At 46.9% G+C, this 26,476-nt stretch overlaps 1 protein-coding gene across 1 annotated transcript in view; it reads left to right on the forward strand.

The window, feature by feature from the left end:
• LOC125748501 (E3 ubiquitin-protein ligase SH3RF3-like) overlaps positions 1–16,792 on the forward strand; it is a 73,852-nt gene extending 57,060 nt beyond the window's left edge. Inside the window, exons 4-10 of the mRNA XM_049024763.1 lie at positions 3,831–4,172; positions 5,450–5,568; positions 6,152–6,322; positions 6,785–7,017; positions 9,519–9,817; positions 12,058–12,425; positions 14,295–16,792. Of these exons, the coding sequence (XP_048880720.1) occupies positions 3,831–4,172; positions 5,450–5,568; positions 6,152–6,322; positions 6,785–7,017; positions 9,519–9,817; positions 12,058–12,425; positions 14,295–14,463 (1,701 nt within the window). The 3' untranslated portion in view covers positions 14,464–16,792. The remainder of the gene's footprint in view (positions 1–3,830; positions 4,173–5,449; positions 5,569–6,151; positions 6,323–6,784; positions 7,018–9,518; positions 9,818–12,057; positions 12,426–14,294) is intronic.
• The last annotated feature ends 9,684 nt before the right edge of the window (positions 16,793–26,476 follow it).

The raw sequence follows: 26,476 nt of genomic DNA on the forward strand, positions 1-26,476 counted from the left end.
ACTTATTTGGTACTTTTGGTACTTTCCCTTTTCCATTGACTTTCGGTTGAGTTCCCGTACCAAAAGTTCCAGTACCAAAAGTACCAAACCAGCTGGGGTACTTATTTGGTACTTTTGGTACTTTGGGGTGGGACATGAAAACAGTTTTTTTGTTGATTGGTTATGCAAATAGCTTGCCGCTGGAACACCGCCTTAAAAACAGTTGTGAACTCAGAAAACAATGATAAACAAAGTAAAAAATAATTATTGCCATCTGGACAGAAGAACAGATCTGGATGGCAGGAAAATAAATGTGAGTTCATAAATTTCTCACACACCCATCTTGCAATGATTTAAATCGGCAAGGATGACAATTGTCATGATTGTCTCGGAGAACGCATTCAGCGCTCATGCAAAAGCACTGGAGGTAAACTTTAAACTGATTTTTAAACACATATTACATAATCTATAAAAGGAATAATATTGTTTTGGAGTTGGTCTCATTTGCTCTGCATTTTTATGCATAGATAAAAGAGTCTTTACTGACAAGATATATTCTTAGGACGTGGAATGACATGGACCGAATTAGGTGATTTAGGAGTGGGAGTCTGTATATATATATGAGATCAGAACTTTTGCAGCCTTTCTTTGTAAAAGACTTTGCATTTTGTGTATTTTTATTATTCATTTCTGATGATCATTTAAACTGTGTTTTTTTGTATGGGGGTATGTTTGATTATACACTTATGAATATAAAATGATATACTGCCTCAACTCCCACACTGGTGAATCACTGTAGGCCCACAATCAATATGGCTGTAAATCATCATAATTACAGTAACTACAAAGTGATTACAACATGTAGTTAGTATTTTAATAACCAATGGTTAATAAATATTAATGTGCCTGTACCTCTGTAATAAAGTTTGCCTATGAATGTATTTATTGTATAGTGTCTGGCTTTTCTGTGGCCCTCTGTCTGAGCAGAGGATAGCCGCTTCCTGTTTGCTGTGAATGGTAACCATATCCTTAATGTAAATATGCTAATTCTGACCTTCAGACACTCTCCCTTGGGAGGGGCACTGCTATCTGTAGGGGTTAATCAATCACCTCTGATTTGCATATGATTTGAATTGTATCAAAATAGTAATTAATATGTAAATTTGCCATCACTGTAATCCTTTCATTGCACCATCTTAGCGCCTTAATTCTCTATCCAAACAGTCTGTTTACAATTCTCCTGGGTGCCATCCATACAGAAAAAAGGCCTAATGAGAGAATTCCCGTTCTTTGAATATCGCGACTGACTTTTCTGGAAGAGAGGCAAAGTGTGTTATGGCACCTGCCACAGCCTAGTGGATGGAAAAGGCCCTTGGATTGACTTTGACTCAGAGATGGAGATGTGGGGTGGGTGGGGAGATTGGGAGCTGTGTAGACCCTGAGAAGGGTGTTATCGCCGAGGATGCTAGCAGTGATGGATCTCTGCCTATCCCAGGGCCCGTTCTCTGCCGGATTGGCTGTCAGTGTTTCTCACTTCAAAGGCGTTTTGGAGCTAGCCCGTCAGCACGGAACGAGCCCTGAGCTGGCTCTTTTCGCCGGAAATTCTTAACTTTCATGTCTGTGACTGAAAGCAACCGTTTGCAATTAGTGAGCAGCTACTTTGATATGTGGAGAGCACAGGGAGGGATGATCTGAGCGTAAGTCTGTAAATGGAGAGGGTCTTTCTGGGCGGCACGTGATGTAAGGCGCTATGATTTACACGACAATCTGGTCGCCTTGGTAACACCCCCCTCGTGCCAGGTGCCCTTTAACACCTGCCAGTTTCACTCATGTATGATTCCTAGTGTCTGCGGGGGGTGTGCATTGTGTTTTTAATGAGCCCCCCAACCCCCCCCGTCTGTCACTGTCTCTGTGAGACTGGGTCAGGTGCCGAGCTGCCGTTACAGTGTCGCATAACCATCCTACTAGTGACGAGCGCTGTCATCCATTCCATTTTGACATGCAGAGGGGTATCATTTCTGCTCTATTCTGCAATAACCATTCGTTAGTGGGGCCCTACTTACAGCATAGAATGCTGCTTTAAGACCATGGGGAAAAAATTGGGGCTGCCAACAACTTGGGGCACTGGGCTACAGCAAGAGAAACATGAACATGATCACAGGCCCCTGGGCTATTTTACTGGTTGGGAGGGGGTTCTTGACAATAACACGTAAAAATTAGTTAGGCATGGGTGGGAACTCTACATTTAAAATGTCATTAAACAGCGTTTGTTTAGGCTTCTTTTCAGCAGAGACCCCTGGGCTTCAGCCTGGGTAAACCTGTGCATAAATCCAACCTTGGTCCCTCCAGACCCACAGTGAGGTGTCTCTCTGCCTGTGTGCCTGCTGTTTTATTGATGCTAGCAGTTGAGGTGAAGTGGCCATGTGCTACTTTGCCTTTAATAGTCCAGTCGCTCCTGTAGTCAGAGTGGGAGGGTGACTCCCAATTAACAAAACCTGTCAAGGGTCTCCCGTGCCGTAATTTATCTGGACCACGGCTGCTGGATTCATAGTCTTTCCCCGAGGTGCTTTTGTTGGATGATGATGTGCGGTTACGGAGTGAGATCTGCAAGGGGCACTTGTTAACTAACTCCCTGGAACGGCACTGAAAGCCGCAGCGCTAACAGATTAATGACCCCTCCCAGGGAGAGTTCACCTCGTGCTTTTTAAAGCACTGTTATTTATCACCATGCCAATTACACTAATAAGAGTTTGATTGTAGGATGCGGCTCCCTTGCGTCTCCCCTGATCGTCAGCCATGCCTCACCTACCCCCCCCCCGCAGCCAAGCGCCTGCTGCACCGCTGTACCCACACGCATGTCACCTACATCTGTGTGCCCACCAGTGGAAAGTAGGCGGCTGGGTTTATACACCTACGCGGTGGTGACACCGATGTTGGTCTTGTGCCGTGCCTTGGAGATTAAGTTCTGCAATCTGTGCTTCTCTCCTTCTTGGCAGTCAAGGGCTAGTAATTACAAACAAGAACATGGTAAAAACACATTAAAGCTCCTGCTGATGAGCTGGAGATTCTGCTCCTGGTATGGATCCCTCTAGCTGCAGACTGCTGCCTTGTGAGAATTTTCCGTTCAGTGTTTGGAAATTTTATCAAGACAAAAATCGAGATATCGGTGTCATTCTGTGTTACTCTTGGCTGATATTGCTGACCAATATTTAAACTTTATCAATATTCAAGCAACGTTAGAGGTAAAGACACAGACAGTAAAATAACAGCGATGACTGCCCTGGATGATCAGTCTTAGTGGGATGAGGGATTTTGGCGGCTCATTCACCACTTACAAAAGGTCTCTTGGTACCGATATGTTTATAATTCATTATTAAATCTGGCCCGCATATCGATCTTTCGTTTTCCTCTGAAACTAAAAAACGATGTAACAGCATTCCGCTACCTCAAACTCCCGGCTCGGCATGTTTCAACACTAGCTCACGTGGCTCAGGGTTAACTGCTGTTTAAAGCAAGTGCCTCAAATTTACATAAAGAAACACTGAGTAAACTGCCTGCATGGTAAGACTCCAGCGGCCAAAATGCATGAATGTTAAAACGCAATGATGTATGTTAAAAAAAAAACAAACACAGCCCCGATTTATGCATGAAATTTTCATATAATGTTTGAAATTTGATTTCAGAAAAGATTCCATTTCATTTAAATACAGTTGCCAGTCATTATTGTTAGCCACAAAACCAAATTAGAATTGTAACATAGCCTGTTATTGGTATCTGTAATGTTAGCAAAAATATTTCCGCTATTCATCATTTCCGCATCAGTTCACCACTGCTATCTTCTGCTCCCCCAGCTCAACGAGACAGCCAAGCAGCTGATAGAGATGGACAAGCCGAATGGCATTTCCGGGTTCAGTGCCGATCCCGGCCTGACGGCAGGTCTGAGTCCGGGGCTCAGCTCCACGCCGAATGGTGGCGGGCCAGTCAGTGCCATCAACCGGCGCATCGACGGCAAGAAGAACACCAAGAAGAGACACTCATTCACGGCGCTAAGCATCACGCAGCGCACCGCGCAGGCCCTCTGCAGCCGGCACTCCATGGAGATCAGTGCGCCCGTGCTTATCAGTGCATCGGACCCCCGTGCTGCCGCCCGCATCGCCGACTGCCCCCACCTGTCCTCCAGCGCCCCCTCACAGGTAGGCACTCTCTCACCGAAGCCGCCGGCCTCTATTCTCTCATGCACATGTGACGGGGCCCCCCAAGGAGCAATTCTGCCCGGTGTGATGAATGTACTGCCACGGTCACAGAAGGACGGCTGTAATCAGATTCTTCTTGTCGTCACGTTCTTCCATATAAAACCGTACATTTATTTTGTGTCGTCTCAGAGAAAACAAAATGAAGAGGCCATAATGACGTGGATTTGTTTGTATGTAGCTGCCAGGATGCGTGAGACACACACACACACACACACACACACACACGCACACAAGCACACACACACACGCACACACACAGACACACAAACACGTATACATCAGATGACAGCGTGCGGGGTATCAGTCATTGGTCGGGCATGCATCCATTATCAGAACTTGGGATATCCAAGCCATGTGAGAGGGACCCAAACGAGTAGGGATCACCGTAAGGAGACACACATTTCCATGGTGCTGGGTCTGCATCTGGAACCCCCCCCCACATGTAGATGTTTTGTGGATGACGACATATGACTAATGATGTCACGTGCAGTAAGTTTTAATGAGGGCAAATCTCATTTTTAATTGACAAGAAATAGAATCCTAGCTAGTTAGTACACTATAACTAATATTAATTATATCCCAGCCAAGGATTTGCATAATTATAATTCAACGTAACAACAGGGCCGTGATTGTAAATGTCAATTAGAGCTGGAGCTCTGTACACTACACAGATGGGGTGTTCGCTGTGCATAGCCTAGAAGACGACAGCCCATGCCGTTCATCCGCAGAACCTTCTGGGGTTTGTCTCTGCTGGGATCGCAGACTTTCGGCAGGTCTGGTGTCTCTCCAGTCCCCCTGCCCCCCTACCTGTGCTTTATGAGCTTCCCCAGCCCGTACAACAGAGACCCTGGTGCTCTGTGCTCTGCGTGTTTATGCTGACGGCAGCTTGCAGACGTGGCAGACGGTCGCTGCTGTCTCTGGAGAGACGGGCGCTCCGAGAAATCGAGCTCACTGGAATGATCGTGTCCCAAATGGCGGGAGAAATGCAAGCCAGATGATTTGGCACGTGGCGTGTGCTGCCACCACCCAGAGGGTAGAGTATTTAAGCGAACCGCGAGCGGGGCCAGACCATTGATGATCATTTCACTTCCTCCACAAGGCAGGCGATTTGGGGGACCTTGGCAATTGCCTGTTCTGCCTGTAGCTATAGCCATCCCTGACCACAAATAGCATCCTGCTGGGTTTTGAGGCTGACCACAGCTTTCTTATTCCCACAGGATTCCTCTTGCTCCTCCTTTGTTGGGACCCCCGTGACAGCAGCAGTGGCGCCCTCTAGGGGCTCTCCTACTTCGGGGGACCTGCTGGCTGCTGCAAAGGTGCAGCTGCCCCTGAACATGTGAGTGTGGAAGCATCATCCTCACCGATGTATCCCCTGTGTCCCTTAGACCGCCCGTACCCCCCTTTGGAATTTAATGTATTCTTATTTACTTTCGGCTGGATATAGGGGGGATTTCTGTAATAAACCACCTGTCTCTCATCATCTGAGCTGAGAAATAAAAACGTCAGCCCCTCTGCACCCCCCCACACCTCTGGGCTGTCCTTGCAGTGTAACCAGACACACCACCACCTGCCTACGCTCCCGTTGCCTTGGCCCCGGACTGTTCCTTTGTTTCATCTGAAGCACTCCAGTTCTGGCTGTGTTACATGACGTCTCTGCTGTGGGAGAAGCCTGAATCCCTAACATAAACCCCGGCAGTGAGCTGTCTTTACCCAGAGAGGGGGCTCCCCTCTTGGGCCCCTAGGCTGTTGAGTGGAGCTGCTGTTTGCTTTGCCTTTGATTGCAGTGTGTGTGTTCTTCCTGGTCCCTCCTCAGCTGGCAAAACAAGACTCTTGTTGCACCGCGTGATGTGCCATAATCGACAGCCCCCTCCACCCCCCCCTCGTAGACCCATCTGCTGATGTCCTCCCTCTGCCCGCAGATACCTGGCCATGTATGCCTACAGGCCCCAGAAGGCCGACGAGCTGGAACTGCGCAAGGGCGAGATGTACCGCGTCACCGAGAAGTGTCAGGATGGTTGGTTCAAGGGCACATCACTGCGCAGCGGCGCCTCCGGAGTCTTCCCGGGGAACTACGTCACCCCCGTGTCCAGGTATGCTGATAGGGGGGATGCGGGGACCTGGAGGTCTCACTGCAGGGCCCATTCGGGATGAGATGAAGGGGGTGGTGCCCAGTGCGGATTTAAGGACAGAGCAGTAAATCCAACACCTTAATGACGGCGTCCAAGATGCTCAAAGTGTATCGTCACATGATGATGAGAATGCATGTTGCAGCAGTAAGAGCGTCGCTCCTGGGAATTAGCAAGATTCCAACACAGGGATCTGAGCTGAGAGGGGGAAGTCAGACACACCAGAGTGCACCATGGCCAGCAGGGGCGGAATGAAAGACAGGGTGAAATTTTGGGGGTTCAGAAAGGTGATAAATAATGATGGTGCGGTGCGGCATGATGGCATGACTAATGTTGAGAATCACTCGTGGAGATTCCTTGCTTTATTCACCACAGTTTGAAGCAACTGCCCAGACCTTGTTAATCTGGCCCCTGCCCCCCCCACAGGGCCTCGTTCGCGGTGGGCCTGCCCCGCACCTGCCTTTCCGGTTCCATCCAGGCGGGCTCCCCAGGGCTCACATCACGCTCCCCCGCCGGCCCCTTGCCCTCCTCCTCTTGTCCTTCCTCTGCCGCATCCTCTCCACAGCTGCCCTCTGCCGCCGTTCACCTGAAGAACTGCCTGCGTGGGGTGGGGGGCAGCCAGTCGGGGACCGGACAGACGCGGCCGGGCCTGCAGTTGGGTGAGTGACCCAGAAAGGTGGCTTCTCCTCACCTTGTGTAAAACCACAACTGTATAAGTGACTGTGCTCTAATATCTGTATTATATATATCGTTATTTTTTTAAACCATGCTAAAATAACTTTACTGTGCCTGCAGTCGGGTGCCTTAGTCTTTGATCGACCGTGTTAACCAGTCAGCCAGCCTGCTGATAGCTCCGAAGCAGGAGCCTTTTCCCGTTGTGGGTTTCTCTTTGAATCCTTTTAGAAAGAACCCTGCTGTATTTTTGCTGTGTTCATTCTCCTACCTCTTCCTCTTGTTCTTTAATAATGGGCTGATTATTATGCCTAACATTTCTTACTAAGGGTGCCTACATGGTGAGTTAGTTCACCCACATGATATTAAAATAAGGGGGGTAATTGCCGACTGCCATTGTAACATAAGGAGCAAGGCTCTCTATGGATGGATTTCCTCCTTGTCGCGTGGCAGCGTCTTCGGGACAGTTGTCGTGTTTCGGGAGCTGACCCTGGATTGACCTAAGCCCGCTGCGTCGTGTTCCAACCAAACATTAATTTCTTAATGAAGGAGCTGCTTGTCCGCTGCTGGCAGGGTCCCCCTGGATTTCCTGGCTGGCAGGCGGTTGGCCCAGATGGGCCCGCTGCTGTCCGGCCCGGTGAATCGGGTGCAGTGTTGCGAGCCCAGCAGGATGGAGGGCCCCCCCCCCCACTCTGGCCCTCTGCCAGCACTACCGTCAAGCGCGCCATCTGGAGGCGAGCCAGGGCGCTCGCTGGCCTTCTTCAGACGCTATAAAGCGGCACCTCCCCACCCTTGTCTGTCTGGTCCCGATTGAGGTCTCTGCCAGACAGTCTGCCCATCGCGCTGCGCCCTCTGCTGGACACCCTTGAGGCAGGTCCTGGCTTAGAGCAGGGGAAGGTAGACAGGCAAGCCTAGTATTCAAAGAGGTATTTTTCAACCAGCCCATCTATAGAACAGCAGACAACAGATAAAAATATCACTTCTCACTTAATAACCAACCTGTTTAACGACCGGTGGACTTACAGCAGGTTCTCCAACCAGTCGGTGTCGTACGCCGTACGAGAACTTTGGCCATGGGAACGGCAGCACAGCATCTAAGCATCAAGAAATTATGCAAATTTTTAAAAAGTAAAAAAAAGTTGGAGTATCTTTTAGACCTTGACTTTATTCTGAATAAATAAAAACGATTACCGGAATTTACTGTATACAAACCTACATAATGTATACTAGAGCTGATTTCCTCTATTGTGTTTATTACAGTATACAGTACACTACTGAATAAATATTTATAGATATAGTAAAAATGTTATAAATGCTTGAAATATCACTAAGGCGCAGCCCCTCACTTATCGACCAATCCGCTTAACGACCGAGTCCTGGGAACAGAACTCGGTCATTAAGTGAGGAGAGTCTGTAATTATCATGTCATTAAAAATTATAATGTTGCTGTCAGAAATATTAATTCTGAGCATATTTTAAATCTAAAGTAAGTGATTTGCTTATGTCATCCTTTATGAATGTGTTTAGTTAGTTCAGCCACATTAATACTGTAGCATAGCCAGGACAATGTCTGTACCCCTCCTCAGAGGAGCTGTGATCAGGTCCAGGACATTACAAAACACCTCGCTGTGCCTGATAAGTGCAGTTTGTGACTAAGGCTCCCAGCTCGATGCCCACAGTTCGAAAGGTTAATGTGGAGTCATATGTTAACAGCAGGTGGTCTGCGGAGCCCGCTGACATATAGAGAGTCTTGTTAAAACGTTTTACAGCCCAGCTAAGAAGCCCTGGAGTAATGAATGGTCTGTCAGGGTAGGGGGCAGTAATTACAGCCAGCGTCCTTCTGGGTACCAGGCTGTGCCGGACCCCAGCGGCTGAAACCCCCTATGGAGTACAGGTATGGAGGACAGATTAGCTGGTCGGAAGCTGGTTGAATCACCTAATTAAAGGACAGAAGAAAGAGAATCTACCTGTTCGTTGGTGTGGGGGGATGCTGTCAGATGGCTTTGATATTCAGTCGGCACGTTCCAAATTTGAAGAAAGGAAAGGATAATGTGCGGTGTAGAGAATCAGTAAGAGAACCAGAGACTCCCTGTGTCTAAGCAGGGGGGTGATAGCGGCTGTTATCCCCGTTTGGCCACGCCCCCTCTGTGCACCTCCCTGTTAATCACACAGCGATGGCCCTCAGCCCTTGGGCCAGCTTGCAGACTCCGTTCTGATTGCCCCTGGCATGCAGCTACTCTGCGCACAGGACTAAACTTGTGTTTTTCAGCCGGCTGGTATCTCGGCATCGCGCCACGGTCTTTAAAGTTCCCTTAAGGGTGAAGCCACAGCCTTGTCTGCCCGCAGCGCTCTCGGGTTGCCGTGGCCACCCCCGCCCCGCTCATCTTGTCACCGAACAGAGCTCCTTTTGATGTCTCTTAAAAGCATGACGAGCACACCCCCTCCCCAGCCTGACATCTGTCTCTTTTTCCGTCTACCCCCTCTGCAGTTCGCAGTCCCCCAGCAGGCAGCCCAGAGCGCCCCCTGGTGGCTGTGCCCCCACTGCGAGTGCAGGGCTCCCCCTCTCGCTCCCCGGGCCCATCGCCACGCCCTCTTTCCATGCTGTCCCCCACTGCTCGCCCCGCCATCCCGCTAAGCTCCGCCGCGGCCGCCATCACGCCGCCCAATGTCAGCGCCGCCCAGCTCGGCGTCAATGGCACGGCTGGCCCCCTACAACCCCCCTCCCCTGCTCACACCCAGGGTGCCATGGCCAACACGCCCAAGCTCGAGGAGAAGAAGGCCGAGAAGGTGAGTCCGCCCCAGTGTCCTGTCCTCCTCCTGTGCAGTATCCTACCCATCTTCTGCCCCCATCCATGTCTTTCCTGTCCTGTCTTGTGACTCTTTTCCAATGCCAGCCCAGACTAACGGTTATGCGGAACTTTCCAACCTCCTACTTAACAAATTACTATAGAACAGCTTAAGGGAATGGATTTGTAATAGAAATTTACACAAGCGGATGCTAATTATGCTAGCATTTGATGCTAACATTCCACGGTGGTTGTCAAAGATGCGCTACAAAATTTGGAAACTGGCACACAGTAAATGTCATGATGTAAACCGTGTGAACAGTAAATAAGCGTCTCTTTGGGTTTACATCACTGACGCTCTCCATACCTGGCAAGGCCTTTATCGAGCCGACCCTTCCGCAGCGGGAAACCACAGTGAGCTGACACCGAGCTGTAACTAGTTTCTCTTCATGATACGGCTCGGCTACGGCTACCAATGAATGTTCACCCCCTGTAGTGTGGATGTTCCCTTTTTTGATCCTGTGAATTGACAGTACTAAGTTGAGTGTGAGTCAGTCTGTGTGCCCTGAGATGGGCTGGCGTCTCGTTCAGCGTGTTTCCAGTACATGATCCCAGTGAGTCTGTCCCAGCAAGGACAGGGGGCATCCTGGCCAGTCCATGATCAAAGACATTCACACACTAAGGGCAATGACCCTAGTGCATGTTTTTGGATTTCCCGTGGTATCAAGAGGCATCCCACACAAACCCGTACACACAGGGACTGGGTTCGAACCCACAGCCCTGCAGGAAGAAGGCCTGCCTTGAAGCTGCTGTGGATATCTGACTATTAAACCATCACCTACACAATGAGTACAGGAAATGGTTAGACGTCACATGTGGTGGCACCAGTTTCCCATGACAGCTCAGATGAAACATCAAGGTGTAACGTCACATCCAGTTACATAGCAAAGCTTTCTTGGGCTTTGTTCCTCTTTGTTCTGGAACCTTCTACCCCTATCAGCCTGCTCAGCAGAGGTGGACCCTGAGCCCCCATCATGGAAAGTGCTTCTTTTCACGCCACATAACATCTGCCCTGGTCGCTTTGTTGGCTGTCCCCATCCTTTGATGTCGTCTCGTCGAGCATCGCGGAGTCTGCCACTTTGTTCTTCAAATCCATCACCATGTTTGGTGGTCTTTAATGTGCCCCCATGCCATCCCCTGCCCCTTCCTTTGTCTCCAAGTGACAGATTTAGTCTTTCTGGTGTGAAATTTCATCTGGATGGTTGGTATATAGAGGTGTTTGCTCCTTAACATGAACAGGAAGTGAATTGAGATGCATAATGTGATAAAATTTGCCCACGGTCCATGCAGTAATCTGTGGTAATCCCGTAAGTAAGATAATCAGTAAATATGCAGCTTTATGAATGGGTGTAACAATAATGTCAAAATAGCAGGTGAGTTTGACAGTTTATTTGTAAAGATGTCTATAAAAAAATAAAAACCACACAGTGAAAGACCATGTAAAAATTAAGACAGCACGGAACATGTCATGTGGAATTAATTTTAATAAGATTTATTATAATATTTGATGTGCGTGCGTGTCATTACATGTTTCTTGGGATGTCAGACATGCTTGGATGCACCTGATGAGCCTTGTTGCATCTGGAATGTTCTGTAGCCTCAGCCAGCAGGGGGCCCCGTCCAGCACGTGTTTGGCTTGTCCTGGTGAGCAGGGGCCTTGTGAAACCCAAAGCTATGACAGAAATTAAAGCCACAATCACAATACAGCAGATCAGATATGCATGTCTACTGATTGGTGCTCATCTAGGATTTTATAAAAAATTTTTGTGACAGCTAAATGTAACAGAATCAGTATCAGAAAGATTTTTATTGGCCATGTTTATTAAACATAAAAGGGATTTGTCATGGTAGGTGTGCCCTGGTATAACATACAATGTGCAAGACTATGTACATACAATTTCAAGACAATGTTCAGTCAGTTCTTCGGGCTGCTTCAGCAGTATTTTATGCTGTAGGTAGGGCTCCAACAAAGACCCCACCCCCATAAATTCGGCCCTGACCCCAGTGTATAACCTCATTCATCCTAATCCACTGGTATCCAGAGCATCTCTGCTCTCGTCACTGTTTTCCCACGTTCCCCTCTCTGTGTGCTTGGCTGGTTTTTCCTTCACCAGATATTTGTTGCCGTGTTTCTGCACACGCATGTGCTCGTATGTCAGCCCGTCTCCTTCACCCCCCCAGAAGGAGAAGAAGGCCGGGGGCCTCCTGAAGCTCCTGTCCGGAGCGGCGGCAAAGAAGAAGTCACGCTCCCCTCCCCCGGTATCCCCGACACACGATCCGCCCTCCCAGGCTGTGGGGGAGGTGCTGCCCCCACAGGGTGCCGTGGGCCCAGGCCTACACGCCAGCCACACCCCTGGCCACTCCCCCGGACACGGGCGCGCCGGCTCCTGCCCCATCGAGAGCGACATGCAGGGCGCCATGGGCATGGAACCACTGCACAGGAAGTCGGGGTCCCTGGACTTAAACTTCTCAGTGTCGCCTCCCAGCCGGCAGCCCTGCGCAGCTCTGCTGGCCCTGCGGCCCGAGCCCAAGCCTTTGTCCCGAGAGAGGTAGGCCCTCGCACCTCTGACCACACACCACATGCTGCTGACTGCACGCCATACAGCACTGGCTCCACGCTACACTTCGCTGACTTCACACTGCGGGCCACATGCCGCTGATAACATGATGCTCACCGCTGACCGCACACCACTGACCACACTCCGCTGACTGTTCACCACTGACTGCATGCCACATGCAGTTGACCACATATCACTGACCGCACACTGCTGACTGCACACTACACAACACTTACCACACACTGCTGACCACACTCGGACATTTGGTCCCCACAGTGTAATGTAATCCACACACACACACACTGCTGCTGTTTGCTTTCTCCCCCTGTGTGTCACTAATGACCAACATTTGCACTGAGGTCCTGCTGAATCATTAAAATGGCTAGAGTTTAATTCTTTTCTGTAGTCACTGCATCACCTTTTCCCTGCCACTTTATCTCCCTGAAGCACAGCCCAGCGACAGACAGGTACCCGCTAGTGCTAAGATTGCTTCTTGAGGATGTAATGGGTCAGGTTCTGATCCCCCCCCCCCCCCCCCCCCATGTGGCAGCTCTCTACAGCACCAGTGGGTGATGACAGGCTTTCAGCACACAGCCCTCACATTACAGGCAAAGGTGACCTTTATGAACAAAAGGTTGGACCTTCCTCCGTAAAGGAACATCCATCAGTGAGGAACCCAAGCGTCCTCTGGAGCATGGAATGCCTAATGGATTGTCATGGAAACCACCCCATTTTACAGGGAAGCTCACTGCAGTTAAACGGGCCCACGTCTGTGTTTCTAAGGCCTGTTACTGTTCTAACAAAAGGTCGATGGAAAGCCTTTGCTTCAGCATTAATATCTGCGCTCTCCAATGCAAGTGGAAAAAGTCAACGAGGCATTTGAATAGTCGTACATTATGTATCCTTTGACCGAGTCGCTGCTATAGATCTCCCATTCAGCGCCGGGGCCCAAATGAGTCGCGGCAGCGAAGAAAAATCATCTATTGATTTTCTCCTTTCTGAGAGCAGCGAGCTGGATGTAGCCAGAATAGCGTGGTGATCATCTAGCAGCGATTTTGCTCAATCAGCCAGAGGGCCATTCATTGGTGATTTCAGTCTATTTCTTCATGGGTCAATGCGGTCCCTCTCCACATGCTGTAGATATTTAGGTTTGTATCCAATATTCTACAGCGTGTTCAAGGCGGGGTTGGCAGGTAACACCAAATGGCCCCCCTGGGGAATTGGTTCAGGATGTGAAGCCTGATAAATTGAGGGTTCAAGGGACCCCTAGGTAGGTCAGGACTCATCCACTCCATTTGTGAGGATTCTGCAAAGATAGAAGTAAGTCTCCTTTGTCCTCGCTTGCTGTGACAGACGGGGGGGGGGCAGGGGGGGTCGTACAGCATAGGCAGTCACGCCTCCTCTGTCTGAAAGTGTGTTCAAGAATGTAGTGCTGTGTGACATTTTATATTACATTCTTACATTTTCCATCCATCCATCCATTTTCCAAACCGCTTATCCTACTGGGTCGCGGGGGGTTCGGAGCCTATCCTGGAAGCAATGGGCATGAAGCAATTCTTACATTTTATTCCTTTAAAAGATGCTTTTATCCAAAGTGATGTGTAATTGTGAAAGCAGAGTCAGTCAGTCCCTAGAGCCATTGAAGGGCTCAGGGGCCCAATGGCAAAATTTCTCTGTCAGCCACGGGAGTTAAACTGGCGACATTCCAGTCACAGGGAGAGCATCATAACCCCCTGAGCTAAAATGCAGCGCAGGGATTAAGCCATGCAGCTAGCCAGAGGTTATGTGTGGATTTGCACTTGCCTGAAATGTTAATGATTCCTCTCCTTCCGCGCCTAACCTCGGACCCTTCGCTCACAGGTACCGCGTGGTGGTGCCCTACCCCCCTCAGAGCGAGGCAGAGATTGAGCTCAAGGAGGGAGACATCGTCTTCGTGCACAAGAAGCGGGAGGACGGCTGGTTTAAAGGCACTCTGCAGCGGACGGGCCGCACGGGGCTCTTCCCCGGCAGCTTTGTGGAAAGCTTCTAAAGGTCTCTCCTCATTCTTCTGGCACGTGAAAATGCCAATTCAGCAACAATAAGAGTGGTCATGGTGGGGGGCTGGAGGGGACTTTAGTCTCTAATACCCCAGTGAGATTTCCTGGATTCTTCCAGAAAGGGCAGCACAACCACATGAGGGGGTGAAGACTGGATAATGGAGGCCTGTCATGACCCTCTCTGTAAGCAGACAGCACAGCAGACTCTGTTTATCACAGACTCAAGCTGCTCTTGGGCGGGGGAGGGGGCTTCCAGAACCTTCTCCCCTCACTAGCACCACCTTCCACCCCTTGGACCTGCCAGCACTGGTGTTCCTCCTCTTTACTACTGTCACTAAGTTGCTGCTGACTCTATGGGTCCCCCTGGTGGCAGAGCTGCGGCCTGCAGGAGCCTGACAGCACATGGCCAGCGTCTGGGGTTGACGTAGGAGGCCAGTGGCCGCGAAGAAGAGCCCCACAGCTGCACAGGCAAAACAGAGCACTACAGAGTGTCACAAGATGTTTGTACAACCATTTCTGTAAGTGTGTGGCCAAAGCCACAATGCCATAAGACACCATGTTTCACATCTATAAATAGGACTGTTTTTATTGTCAGCATTTCCATGTACAGTTTGTTTGCTGATCTTGTCACGGAAGTGTGTTTTATGGAGCCCTGCTGTGAAAACGCCTGAGTGTGTTTAGCGCCTCCTTGATTTCCAGATGGTTCTTCTGACAGAGAGACCGGTCACTGTGGACTGAGCCCCTTGTCAGATGGTGTGAACCATCATTTACAACAAACTTTTTTAACCATGGAAGCAGCTTGCACTCAAAGCACAGAGTTACTATTCTCAGGCAGACAGGTGCCCGGTGCGGGAGAGAGCAGCACAGGTATTTAAAGTGGCCTTGTCACATGGTGTGGCATCGGGAAAGTCCAGCTGAGCGTGCTCTACAAGTCACATGGTCTAATGATGGCACCATGTCAATCTCGGAACTGTGTTCTGCTTCACACTATATCTGTGTCCTAGGAGTGATTATAGGATTTTGTTAAGGTGAGGGGCATAAGAAGGGTCATAATTCATTGAGAGGGTTCAACTTTACCATTAACGAATGGCATGTTTTAAATCTGTGAGTGGCAGGGGAGGGGCAATCCAGGAGCCAATCAGCTGTCAGCTGAGGCCAGTGTCCCTGTGGCCCCGCCCCTGTATACACCCTGCTGTCTCCTGTGCTAAAGAATACAGTGTAAAATGGGAGTTTTGCAGAATTTTAGTTTTATTAACATGTAATCATGTTGGATTGGTAATTTCATCCATCAGCCTCAGAAATCTAAAAAAAAAACATATCATTCTTATGGGCTCCGTCCTCAGCCAATGAAATGTGAGACATGCTGGCAAAGCTTCTCCAGCGCTCACCAGTAGCACTGTGATTGGGCGCCTTCTCTGAGGCGAAGCCTCGTAGCCCCACCGTAAACGATCTTTGTCAATCTTATAAGTAGATCTGGACATGCGCCGTCCTGCATTGGACTGAGTATGTCTGGCATGGGAGCCAGGCGGCAGGTTAGGACGTTGTGCATATGATCAGAAGGTGGCCAGTTCAAACCCCAGGATCAACGTAGTGATTTCATAGTTGGGCCTCTAAGCAAGACACTTAACCCCAGTTGTTTCTGGGACTGTCTGCCCTGGTTTTCTCAAAAAGTGTTTGTTGCCTTGGCTAAAAGTGTGATAAAAATGCTGGGGCAGAATCACAGGTGTTTCCTGATGGCTCAAGGGCGATTTCACATCTCCACGCTGCCTTGCTCTGACCTGTCACTTCCCTCTGCTCCTGACAGCAGGGACTGCACACATCAAGTGGACACTGTAGGGCAAGTATGAAGCACAGGGAGTCCTAGAGACTAGGGCTCCTTTAAGAGACACGGTCACACACCAGCACACATAGGGATGAGAGGGCAGGCTTAGGTTTTCTCCCAGTGGAGGTAAAGCACAAGGTCGCTTCTGATGTGGCAGATACACAGAGGGCATTGCAGCTGTTGATCTTATTGTTCTTGACATTCCCACGGATACCTTCAGCCTGGTTGACGCTGGTCACAGGAAGCGTTGTGTCTGCCAATGAGGATCATTCCAAAATGCGATGTTCAGCAACTGGAGTGTTGGGCAGATCGTCGCTGAAAGGAAATCATTCTGAATAAAGGTGGAGGTTGCCAAAGCCGTGTGGGTATGTACCCTCCACGCTCACGATTTCCAGGCTGCCTCATTGTCATGTCAACACCGTCTTGTGGTAGTGAGCTGTGACTTGTTTTTCTTTTCTTCCGGTCAAGTGCATTTGAGAAATAAATGCGGTTGTGTAAAAGTGCTGCCGTCTGTGTCGTTATATCCCTGTGGGGGTGTGTGTCTCACCTCACCTGATGAGGTTCACACTGCAACATGAGACTAAGCATCTAATCAGCCCAGAGGTCTCCTCCCTATGAAAGCTGCCATTTTATGACCCATTTATGTGTCACATGGTAGACTATCACCATGGCAATATGGCAGGACTGGATCACATCAAGATAAATCTATTGATCTCTGTTAGTGATCGATAGAGGGATTTGGCAATAACAATAGATACAGTGTAAAACAGACAATATAAAGGGAAAAAGGAATAAAACGTGAACATAAATTTAATGAGAAATCTTGCAAATAATGCACCACTATGGTAAGTACAGTGCAAATGGCTTATGGACATTAATACCAGTTCAGAATATTAGTAGTGTTAGAAGAGGCAGCATTGTAGAGTCACATGGCAGTGGGTAAAAGGAGCATCTGAAGTGTATGGTTTTGCATGTGTTGAGTCTGTGACTGAAAGTGCTCCTCTGTTCTATGATATCAGTGCTGAGAGGGTGCATTTTATTATCCATTATGAAGAGCAGTCACATCTCTCCACCACTGCCTCAGTCCAGCCTTACTGCAGCTGGTCAGCATTACTTACACCCCTAACAGACAGTAGCAGTGAGACACTGGCAGCAATGGATGATGGAATGTTTGTTTACACTGCACACCCCAGGGAATGTGAGACACCTCAGAGTGAAAAGCCTGCTTTGCCCTTTCCTGTAGAGAGCCTCTGCATTGTCACTCCACTGCAGTGTGTCATTGCTATAGACCCCAAGGTACCTGTGACAGTGACCAGTTTCCACGTGGTCCCTGTAAATGTTGACAGCCATATGTAGTGCTTTGAGGTGATTTTTGTGGCAAAATTAAGATTCCTGTAATTCACATACTGAAATTAGAGCTCATGTTTTCACTCATAGTTGCAAGAGAGTCATGTACGTCAACAGAAGGAGTGAAGCCTTCAACTCTGAAGTGGTGTAATGTAATGGTTCCTAAAAATGAACGCAGCTAAAGCAATAAGCTCTGAGCAGCAAATGAACAGTCAGTTACAAAACATACTACCATTACAATAAAGTTCCTTCAGTCACTACAATTCCAATTCTCCATTATCCTATACAAGTACATTCCCATATTGCACTACCTTTAAATACTCCAGAGAGTTCAGCATCTCTTCAGATAAGGTCAGAGTTGCAGGAAAAGCACTGCCAATAACTGTCTTCAAGACATTCCATTTCTGTCACTTTTATTCAAGGCAACTAAGAAGAAGGGTTACAAGTTATGCGGTCACCCAGGGATTCAAACCCCCGACCTTTGCATTACTAGCACAATACATAGCGCTGTACCAATTGAGCTACAGGAGCTCATTCCCAAGCACGCTCTCAACTGTACTGATATCTTGACCCCTTCCTCCAGTCTACCAATCGCCTCAAACTGCCATTTATACCCATCTTCCAGGTAGACTGCAACAAAAAGGGACACTCAGACGCTGCGCCTGATCTCACATCACTACCGATGAAATTCCACTCCCTCACCTCAGTTCAATGTATCCACTGCCATCAGCACTAAATGTGCCTGTGCCCTCTGCCACAGAAAGCCCTGAGAAGGCCCCTTTTGAGGAAACTGCAAGTGATCCAGTGTCACAAGGAACAAAACACTTTTGGGATACAGATTAAATGTATTGGCCCCAGGGGGAAAATTACTTCCACACAGCAAAAATGAAACAAAGTGCAAAAACAAAGAGCCAACACATTACTTGCTATTATTCAAAGTAAGTCTAGTAAAAAAAAAATAAGTTTCTCTCTAGAGCAATTTTACTTTCTTCCTAAGGCCGTACCTACAAAAATAAACACCGATGTTCAGATTAAGCTAATACAAGGCATACTGCCCTCACAGCAGAAGTTTACTCCAGTGAGAAGCAAATCAGACCAAGCAGATCCCTTATCTTAGAACAGTCCCCTCTGGGTTTGAAGCACAGGATACTGAAGAGCTCTGAATCACAGGGATGGAACCGTTGGCTTCACTTCAGACCCAAAGGAGTGGTGAGCTCTGAGTTCTGCGCTACTGTCTGAAGCTGACTGATGGCAGGGCCTGTCAGCTAACACACAACCAAAACTGGCCCAGCACAAATCAATGCACTGTGGCATCTAGAGAGTTTACATGATGAGGAATTAGAGAGCAGAGGACTGCTTTTTACAGCCGGAGTCTGAAATTAAATCAGTGGAGGAAACTGGACTATAAGACTATAGCTGTCTATGTTAGCAGTCTGAACAACAGGTCATGTTTAGGCACTTAATCACACTCAACAACCCAGCACATACATGCTTACCCCCCCCACCCCACACACACATCCCATCAAGAGTCCCACCTGCTTCTAGAGAATTCCCAGATGCATGATTCGGAGGCAATCCTCTTACTGTGCTTACAAATGATAGTATATTCATCTCGAGTGGTTAAAGCCATCAGTAAGAGCCGCAGGTAATGTAATAGTACACTCTTACTTTATGTACTAATTAGCTAGAAACTAAGTGCTTGTTACATACTGATTCCATGTTCACTCATCATTAATAAATCCTGACTGTTCATGTACGTCTTCCAGTTACTGCATTTGTTCATGATTTGTACTTGAGTAGTAACTGAGTTGCTACGTTACTTGTGCCCCATTAAATAAGGTGTCACCAAGCCATCTATAGCTGCTGTACAGGATGAAAATGGGCAGGAAGCCAGTAGTACCACTCAGATTGGTGCAGAATTGCGCCTCCATTCATATGGAATTTTGCCTGAAATATACTGAACATGATCTATGCACATGTGAAATTCATGCTACAACTGTCATTTGTTTTTGAACCAGAAGCATGTGTGTGGTTTAGGAGACAATGAAATGTGATGTTTTTTGAATACTAATATGAATACAGCAGAGGAGAGGGAAGATGGTGCCAAAAAAATCCTCTTCTGTAGTTCGGCACTACTTCAGGTTTACAAGCAGCGATTCTGCTCAAATGGAGGTATTGTGCAAGATGTGGAAGGAGAAAAATGTGTACATCATGTGGAAAGAACTAACTTCTCAAACAGCACTTGGAATTTTATAATGAATGTTTTGAAAAAAATGAAAAAGCAAGTTAAAATGCTACAGATCTGGCAAAAAATAATTACCAATGTGTTTGCGAGTGTCCCGTTGTATACAAAAATGCCACAGAAACAATGGACATGGTGCCCATGTATGCTGTGAGCAAAGAGGAATTTCAGAAACGAATGAACAGGCTACACCAGCGATACAAGCTGTCTTTGCCCAACTACATCTTACCACCTGCCATCCCTGTATTATACAACAGAGACAAAGCTGAAGTTGAACTTGAAACTGACATGGATGAAGTAGAATATTATGCAGCCACTACATATCCATGGTCAAGCAGGAGGACTGAACCTAATATTAGCTTAATTGTTAATTTCATTAGTGATGAAGTTGAACTAAAAGTCACTGCTTGAAAATGTTGTATTTCCGAGGCAATTAAATGGCGGAAACATCGCTCTAGGCCTGAAAGAAGCAATGGCTATTATTCCATCCATCACCGGAACCGCTTAATCCCAAGTGGGGTTGTGGGGGGGGGGGGCTGGCACCCATCCTGGGAACAACAGGTGAAGGCAGGAACCAACCCTGGGCAGATGCCAACACACCGCAGGGTGCATAGACTCACGGGGCCAACTTAGACGTGCCAATAAATCTACAGCACGCACTGTTGGATTGTGGGAGGAATCCGAAGCCCCTGGCGGAAACTCATGCGGACACAAGGAGAGCATGTGAGCACAGAAAGGTCCTACCCAGGACCCTCGTGCTGGGAGACAGAAGCGCTAACCACTTTGCCACCCATTGAGTGCCATTATTATTATTATGATTATTACTTTTATTAGTAGTAGTAGTAGTACCAGTAGTAGAACAAGATTTAATTTGAATAAAATGTACTTGTTAATTTATAAGATTTTTTTTACTCTGTGTCCCATTTAGACAAAATACATCAATGCAGAGAAGATTCAAACTGTAAAGGACGGAGTGACCTCTGAACCTGTGAAACACTACAAAAAAGTAATGCATTAAAATGGTTATACTGTACACAATATTGAATGCCAACTAGTACATTTTGTCTACAATTAACTACAGTACATCAGACTGTACATTTTATATATTATATCATATACAAAAAAAATTATATATTTTTATGTAATTGTGTTTCAGTATATGTGTTAAATTTTATGTAATGTAATCCTGTCTCACAATTCTAGTCTCACAAAAAATTGAGCCAGAAAATCCATCCCCTGCAAAGTCCAGGATGATAAAACTAGCAACCTTTTTCCAGACCAGCACCTACTCAACTCCAGCAGCATGTTCAACAGCAACTGAAAACTCACATACTTGTGTCCCCTGCAGACCGTGAATATCCCCTGATAGAGTGGAGGTGCCACAGAATAAAGTTCCCCAGGCTAAGGTGCCACAGAATAAAGTTCCCCAGGCTAAGGTGCCACAGAATAAATTTCCTCAGGCTAAGGTGCCCAAGAATAAAGTTCCTCAGGCTAAGGTGCCACAGAATAAAGTTCTCCATGCTAAGGTGCCACAGAATAAAGTTCCTCGGGCTAAGGTGCCACAGAATAAATTTCCTCAGGCTAAGGTGCCACAGAATAAAGTTCCCCAGGCTAAGGTGCCACAGAATAAAGTTCCCCAGGCTAAGGTGCCACAGAATAAAGTTCCTCGGGCTAAGGTGCCACAGAATAAAGTTCCCCAGGCTAAGGTGCCACAGAATAAAGTTCCCCTAGTAACTGCAGTTTCAGTTATCCTCTGTATTGAAAAATACTAGAAAATTACAGAAATAAATGGTTAATAAGTTTGAAAATGTAAGGCTAACAAAAAGAAGGTGAAACATGGTGAAAACTGCCATTGCAGTCCCTGTGTCCCCAAACCCACGCTTCCTCGCAGAACTCTTATCCAGCCTGACTCTAGTGTTCTCGCTGATCACATTTGTAACATTTTTTGCAATATCTGTGTTAATAAGATGCATTAAAAGAACGATTTCCATTGCTCATCATCCCTTGATACATATTTTTTCAATACTCTATCGTCTTTTGAGAATTGACCTAAAACATCAGAATGCCTATCATTCGAGAGAGTGCAGTACTGCAGAGTACCATAGATCGTACAATGTATTTTTATTTTCACTCTTAAGAGGGCTCTGTAGTTACAGTAATTGCAACCAACAGCCCATCTAAAGAAAAACATGTTTACATACATTTAGGGCTACAAAAAAATAATATTTTGATAATAGATTAATCATGGGATCAGGCGATCAACATTGATTAATCAATGGGATCAGGCATTTTCAAACGTGGTTTGGAAAATGAATGAAAAAGTTTACCCATTTCACTGCCCTGCTCGTATTTGTGTTTGTTGCAATACATCTGCCCTCTGGTGAAATATCTTTGCTGTACATATGCACCAACTTTGACTGTCTGTGTCCATGGAAAAATGTAGCACTGTATGTACACAAGAGTCTGCATGCACTGTAACAGCATGCAGAAATGTAAAGTATGAACCGGGCTTAACACAGCGACGTTAATGTTGTTAAGTGGTGATGTCACTATATGCAATTTACACACCGAACCACAAAAATGCAACAAAGCAATGACAGAATTTGCTGCCAACTAGTATTACCAAATGTTGCAACCCTACAGACTTCAGAGAGGATAAAAGCAGCAGGAGGCACATGGAGGAGAAGATGGTCAACAAACCTCTAAGCCTTCACAACCCTAGAGTTGACACCTTCAGGGTACAAGGCTCTGCTGGTTACACGAAGACTCAGATGCCCACCTTGTGTAATAATTCAAAGCAGGGCAAAAATGTTAGGAAATGTCAACAGCTGAGAGCAGTACATGCACTCAACACTAGAAACATGAATGTGGGACAAAATAAATGAATAAATACCAGCTGCCTCTACACACATTAAGAACCATCTGTATTTTGTGTGCTTGTTTACTTCCAGTCAAGCTGATTTCCCTAATGAGACACAGCTAGCAGAAATCTGCAGCACATGCACACAGGTTACAGCTCCAGCCTTTTAAGCCCAGTGTGATCCAGTATGATGGTGGGAACTGTAATCAACAATACCTGAAATTATTCAAAAGTCTTGTCATTTCTACTAGTACTGAGTACAATGAGATTTGGATTACAATGAGATTTGAATTACTAGCATGTTTCCTACAAAAAGACACAGGGTTATAAGACTAGGGATAAATACTTAGCAAACGGGACATAGGATAACATTTAGGGAAAATAAATACATATGAAACAAATACTGTTTGTTACAATATGGATTTGTAATGGGATCAGTTGAAGAACAATAAGAAGTGAAGTTATCAATGACAATTCAGAAACCTTTTGATACTGGGGAGGAAAGAATTTCTGAAGGTGGAGGTGCGTGTTGCCATTGAAGTCAGATGATTTTGTTGGGATGCTGCTGGATCCTCTGCACTGGAAGACTTCAGGAGTAAACAAAGCTCACTATTGAGGCACCACACCTCCCCAATTCCCACCTGGATCAGAGATACCCAGAATAGTGACTGGACTGCACTGTGCTCCAACAGCAGAAAATGCACCGAAATGATCAAGGGTAACAGACCTGATCCCGGCAAATGAGGGGGTTTCATTCTTACCGCAGACACACGTACAAGGGCATCTACCACTCAAAAATTCATAACAGCATTTATAATTACTTGGTACAGGACAATAAAGACACCTAGATGGCTGAAAGCAAAAATATGTTGAACTACAATGCCATGTCCGCATCTATGTGCTTTAGCACTGTAAGTAAATAGTGCATTATAAGTTTTAATGCAATTAATATAACATCCATACCACACTTCATAGACAATTTAAAAACAGCTTTGCTCTACAGCGCCACCCCAGGCATGGCATCTAACTACACGGTTGCCCACCACAAGTAGATTGAACATTCAGGATCACGGACAGTCCAGCGCATGCGCCGTGGTCACAAAGTGTGAAACAGGCCAATAAACCAACATTAATGTTGCTAGGTGGTGACATTATACACAACTTACACAGAAAACCACAAACATGAAAATGCAACCGACCTATGACAAAATCTGTCTGCAACTATTTTTCATTACCAATCATTATTGATGCCACTGATTAGCTGTTGCAGCCCTATGCACATTTATAAACAGCACAGACGCTTATGGATGAAAGCTGAGCACAGCCACCTAACAGCGATTCATTCGACAAAGACCTGGAAGCTGGGTGATTCATGGCTGCTGTCTGCATTGACGTCTCACATCACATGATGGAGCCTGACGGAAATGCATCCAGAAGAAAAGCCGTCCGCTTTACAGTTGAGTTTCACCATTGTGACATCAGAAAGTGGCTAGTGGGGGCAATGTAGTGCAGGCAGATGTGGATGCACAAGTCACTGTGGTCACTAGAAATGCTTGATCTTGAGCTCCTCCTGCAGGAGAGACTCAGCCTGGGAGTCTCTGTAGTGCAGCACATGCTGGCAGCTGTAGCTCCAAGATCCCCCAAGTGACAGTGACCACTTGCCTTGTCAAGCCTATATATTATGATCAAGGCAATGGTTAGGTGTGGTCCCTTAAAGCCATTCCAAATCTACCTGTTCATACCAACACCGAGGTGCTCAGGTCCTCTGCCTGACCCTCCTTGAGCAGACAGCAGGTTATGATGACCATCAAGGACAACGTTTTACTACAGGTTGCGTTATCAGCAGTCAGAATCCAAAATGAACAGTCAAATAGGGTAAACCAGGTTGGAACTTAAACAAACAAAACTGAACCCACATACCAGAAATGCACACGCAAAAAAATCCAAGACATCAGGCCCGCAGGTCGGAAAGTCAAACCAAAGCTGAAGAAGGAGATGCTGACCAGAATGGGGTCACATCCTTCAGATAAATGGAGATGGGCTAGACTATGGAAAAAAGACTCAATGACCCAGCTGCATGGGAGCATTGAACAGCACATGACATGAGCCTGTTGAAAAGCTGACAGGTAATTTATAGAATAAGACTTTGCAGGAATTGTTTGAAAGTACTACTTGTCATCCTTTAACAGCAGTAAGGTTACAAACAAATAGGGGGTTTCTGCTTTCCTTGCCTGGTTATTCAACAGCTCACGTTGCTTTCTTGCAGGTCATACCATCAAGGCACAAAGTTTCACCTTTGAGCCAGACTGGGAAGATGAACTATTCAACATGTATCCGGTAAGTTACTAAATTGCCCATAGGAGTGCACGTGTGAGTGAATGGTGTGTGATTGTGCCCTGCGATGGGCTGGCCCCCCATCCTGGGTTGTTCCCAGCCTCGTGCCCATTGCTTCCGGGATAGGCTCCAGACCTCCCGCGACCCAGTAGGATAAGCGGTTTGGAAAATGGATGGATGGATGGATGGATGGATGTATCCAGTGTTGACATGCGAATACCAGTGATAGACAGACAGACAGACACACACACACACACACACACACACAAAACCGCACAACACCATTACAAGGCTCTCAAGTTTCATGAAAAGTTTGGAGTGTGATTACTAACTGTCAATGCCTACAATATTCATCGGATCTTGCTAACTTCCATCTTTTCTGCACTCTATATGTGTGCTCATTCGTCCATGTAATAAGGCGCTTGCAGCGGGATCACAGCAAGGGATATTTTATGATTGTCTGGTAGGTGGCTAATAACTCTGTGTAACTCGGGACAATTATGAAAACTCCACTCCGTATGCCCGCGCCTCGTCCATTAATTCTATATAACGGGACACCTTTGAGGGCGTTATTATTTATTTCGTGTGAACTAGTTGAAATGCGTGTCTCACGGTGAATGCGTGAGACATGAGAGTCATGTCATTACGTGACAGCCACCGACTTTAACACGATTAGTTATGACCACGGGTCTTTGTCTTTTGACCATTCCAGAAAATCTGTTTTCCCTGCTTGTAAACGTCTTCATAAAAAAAAGTTACTTTCTGATGCATCACATGCTCGTTTTCCCCAGATATCTCTCCAACAGATCGTACGCGATCGTGTTCACTGACAACAGGAGCTTCGGCAGGTGACCAAAGCCAGCCTGACCAGACAAGGTCAGAGGACCAGGATTACTGAATTACTACATACCAGACATGGTTTTAAATAACGCCTTAATCTAAGAAAGTTTTTTAATTATTCAGGCTCAGGACATCAACGCAGCATCTTGGTCTACATGTTAAATTCACACTACCATGTGGCACTTTATCTAGGAATTTTAAGCTTTCCGGTTTAAAAAAATCGGGGAGGACTGACCACTCAAATATTGCCATTAAAAGTGATGGGGATGCAGACAATGCTTTTCCAGTCAGTTTAAAAGCAGTTTATTAAGACGCTCAGTTTCTTAGAAGCATGTAATAAGACGTATCGGTTGCCGTGCTGTGCCGAACCGAGCCGAGCCGAGCCGAGTCGAGTGCCACAGCCAATTGGAGGCGTGGAGTTATTTCACTTACAAGCGAAAACCATCTGCTTTTTATAACGTTGTAATGCGTCGCTACCACGGGCATAATTCCACGGTAAGTACATGGACGCACATTTTACTGCTGATGAAAAAGCATCAATACAGAATAATGTACAGTAAG

This window comes from Brienomyrus brachyistius, chromosome 1 (genome assembly GCF_023856365.1).
Source record: "Brienomyrus brachyistius isolate T26 chromosome 1, BBRACH_0.4, whole genome shotgun sequence".
Lineage (NCBI taxonomy): Eukaryota > Metazoa > Chordata > Actinopteri > Osteoglossiformes > Mormyridae > Brienomyrus > Brienomyrus brachyistius.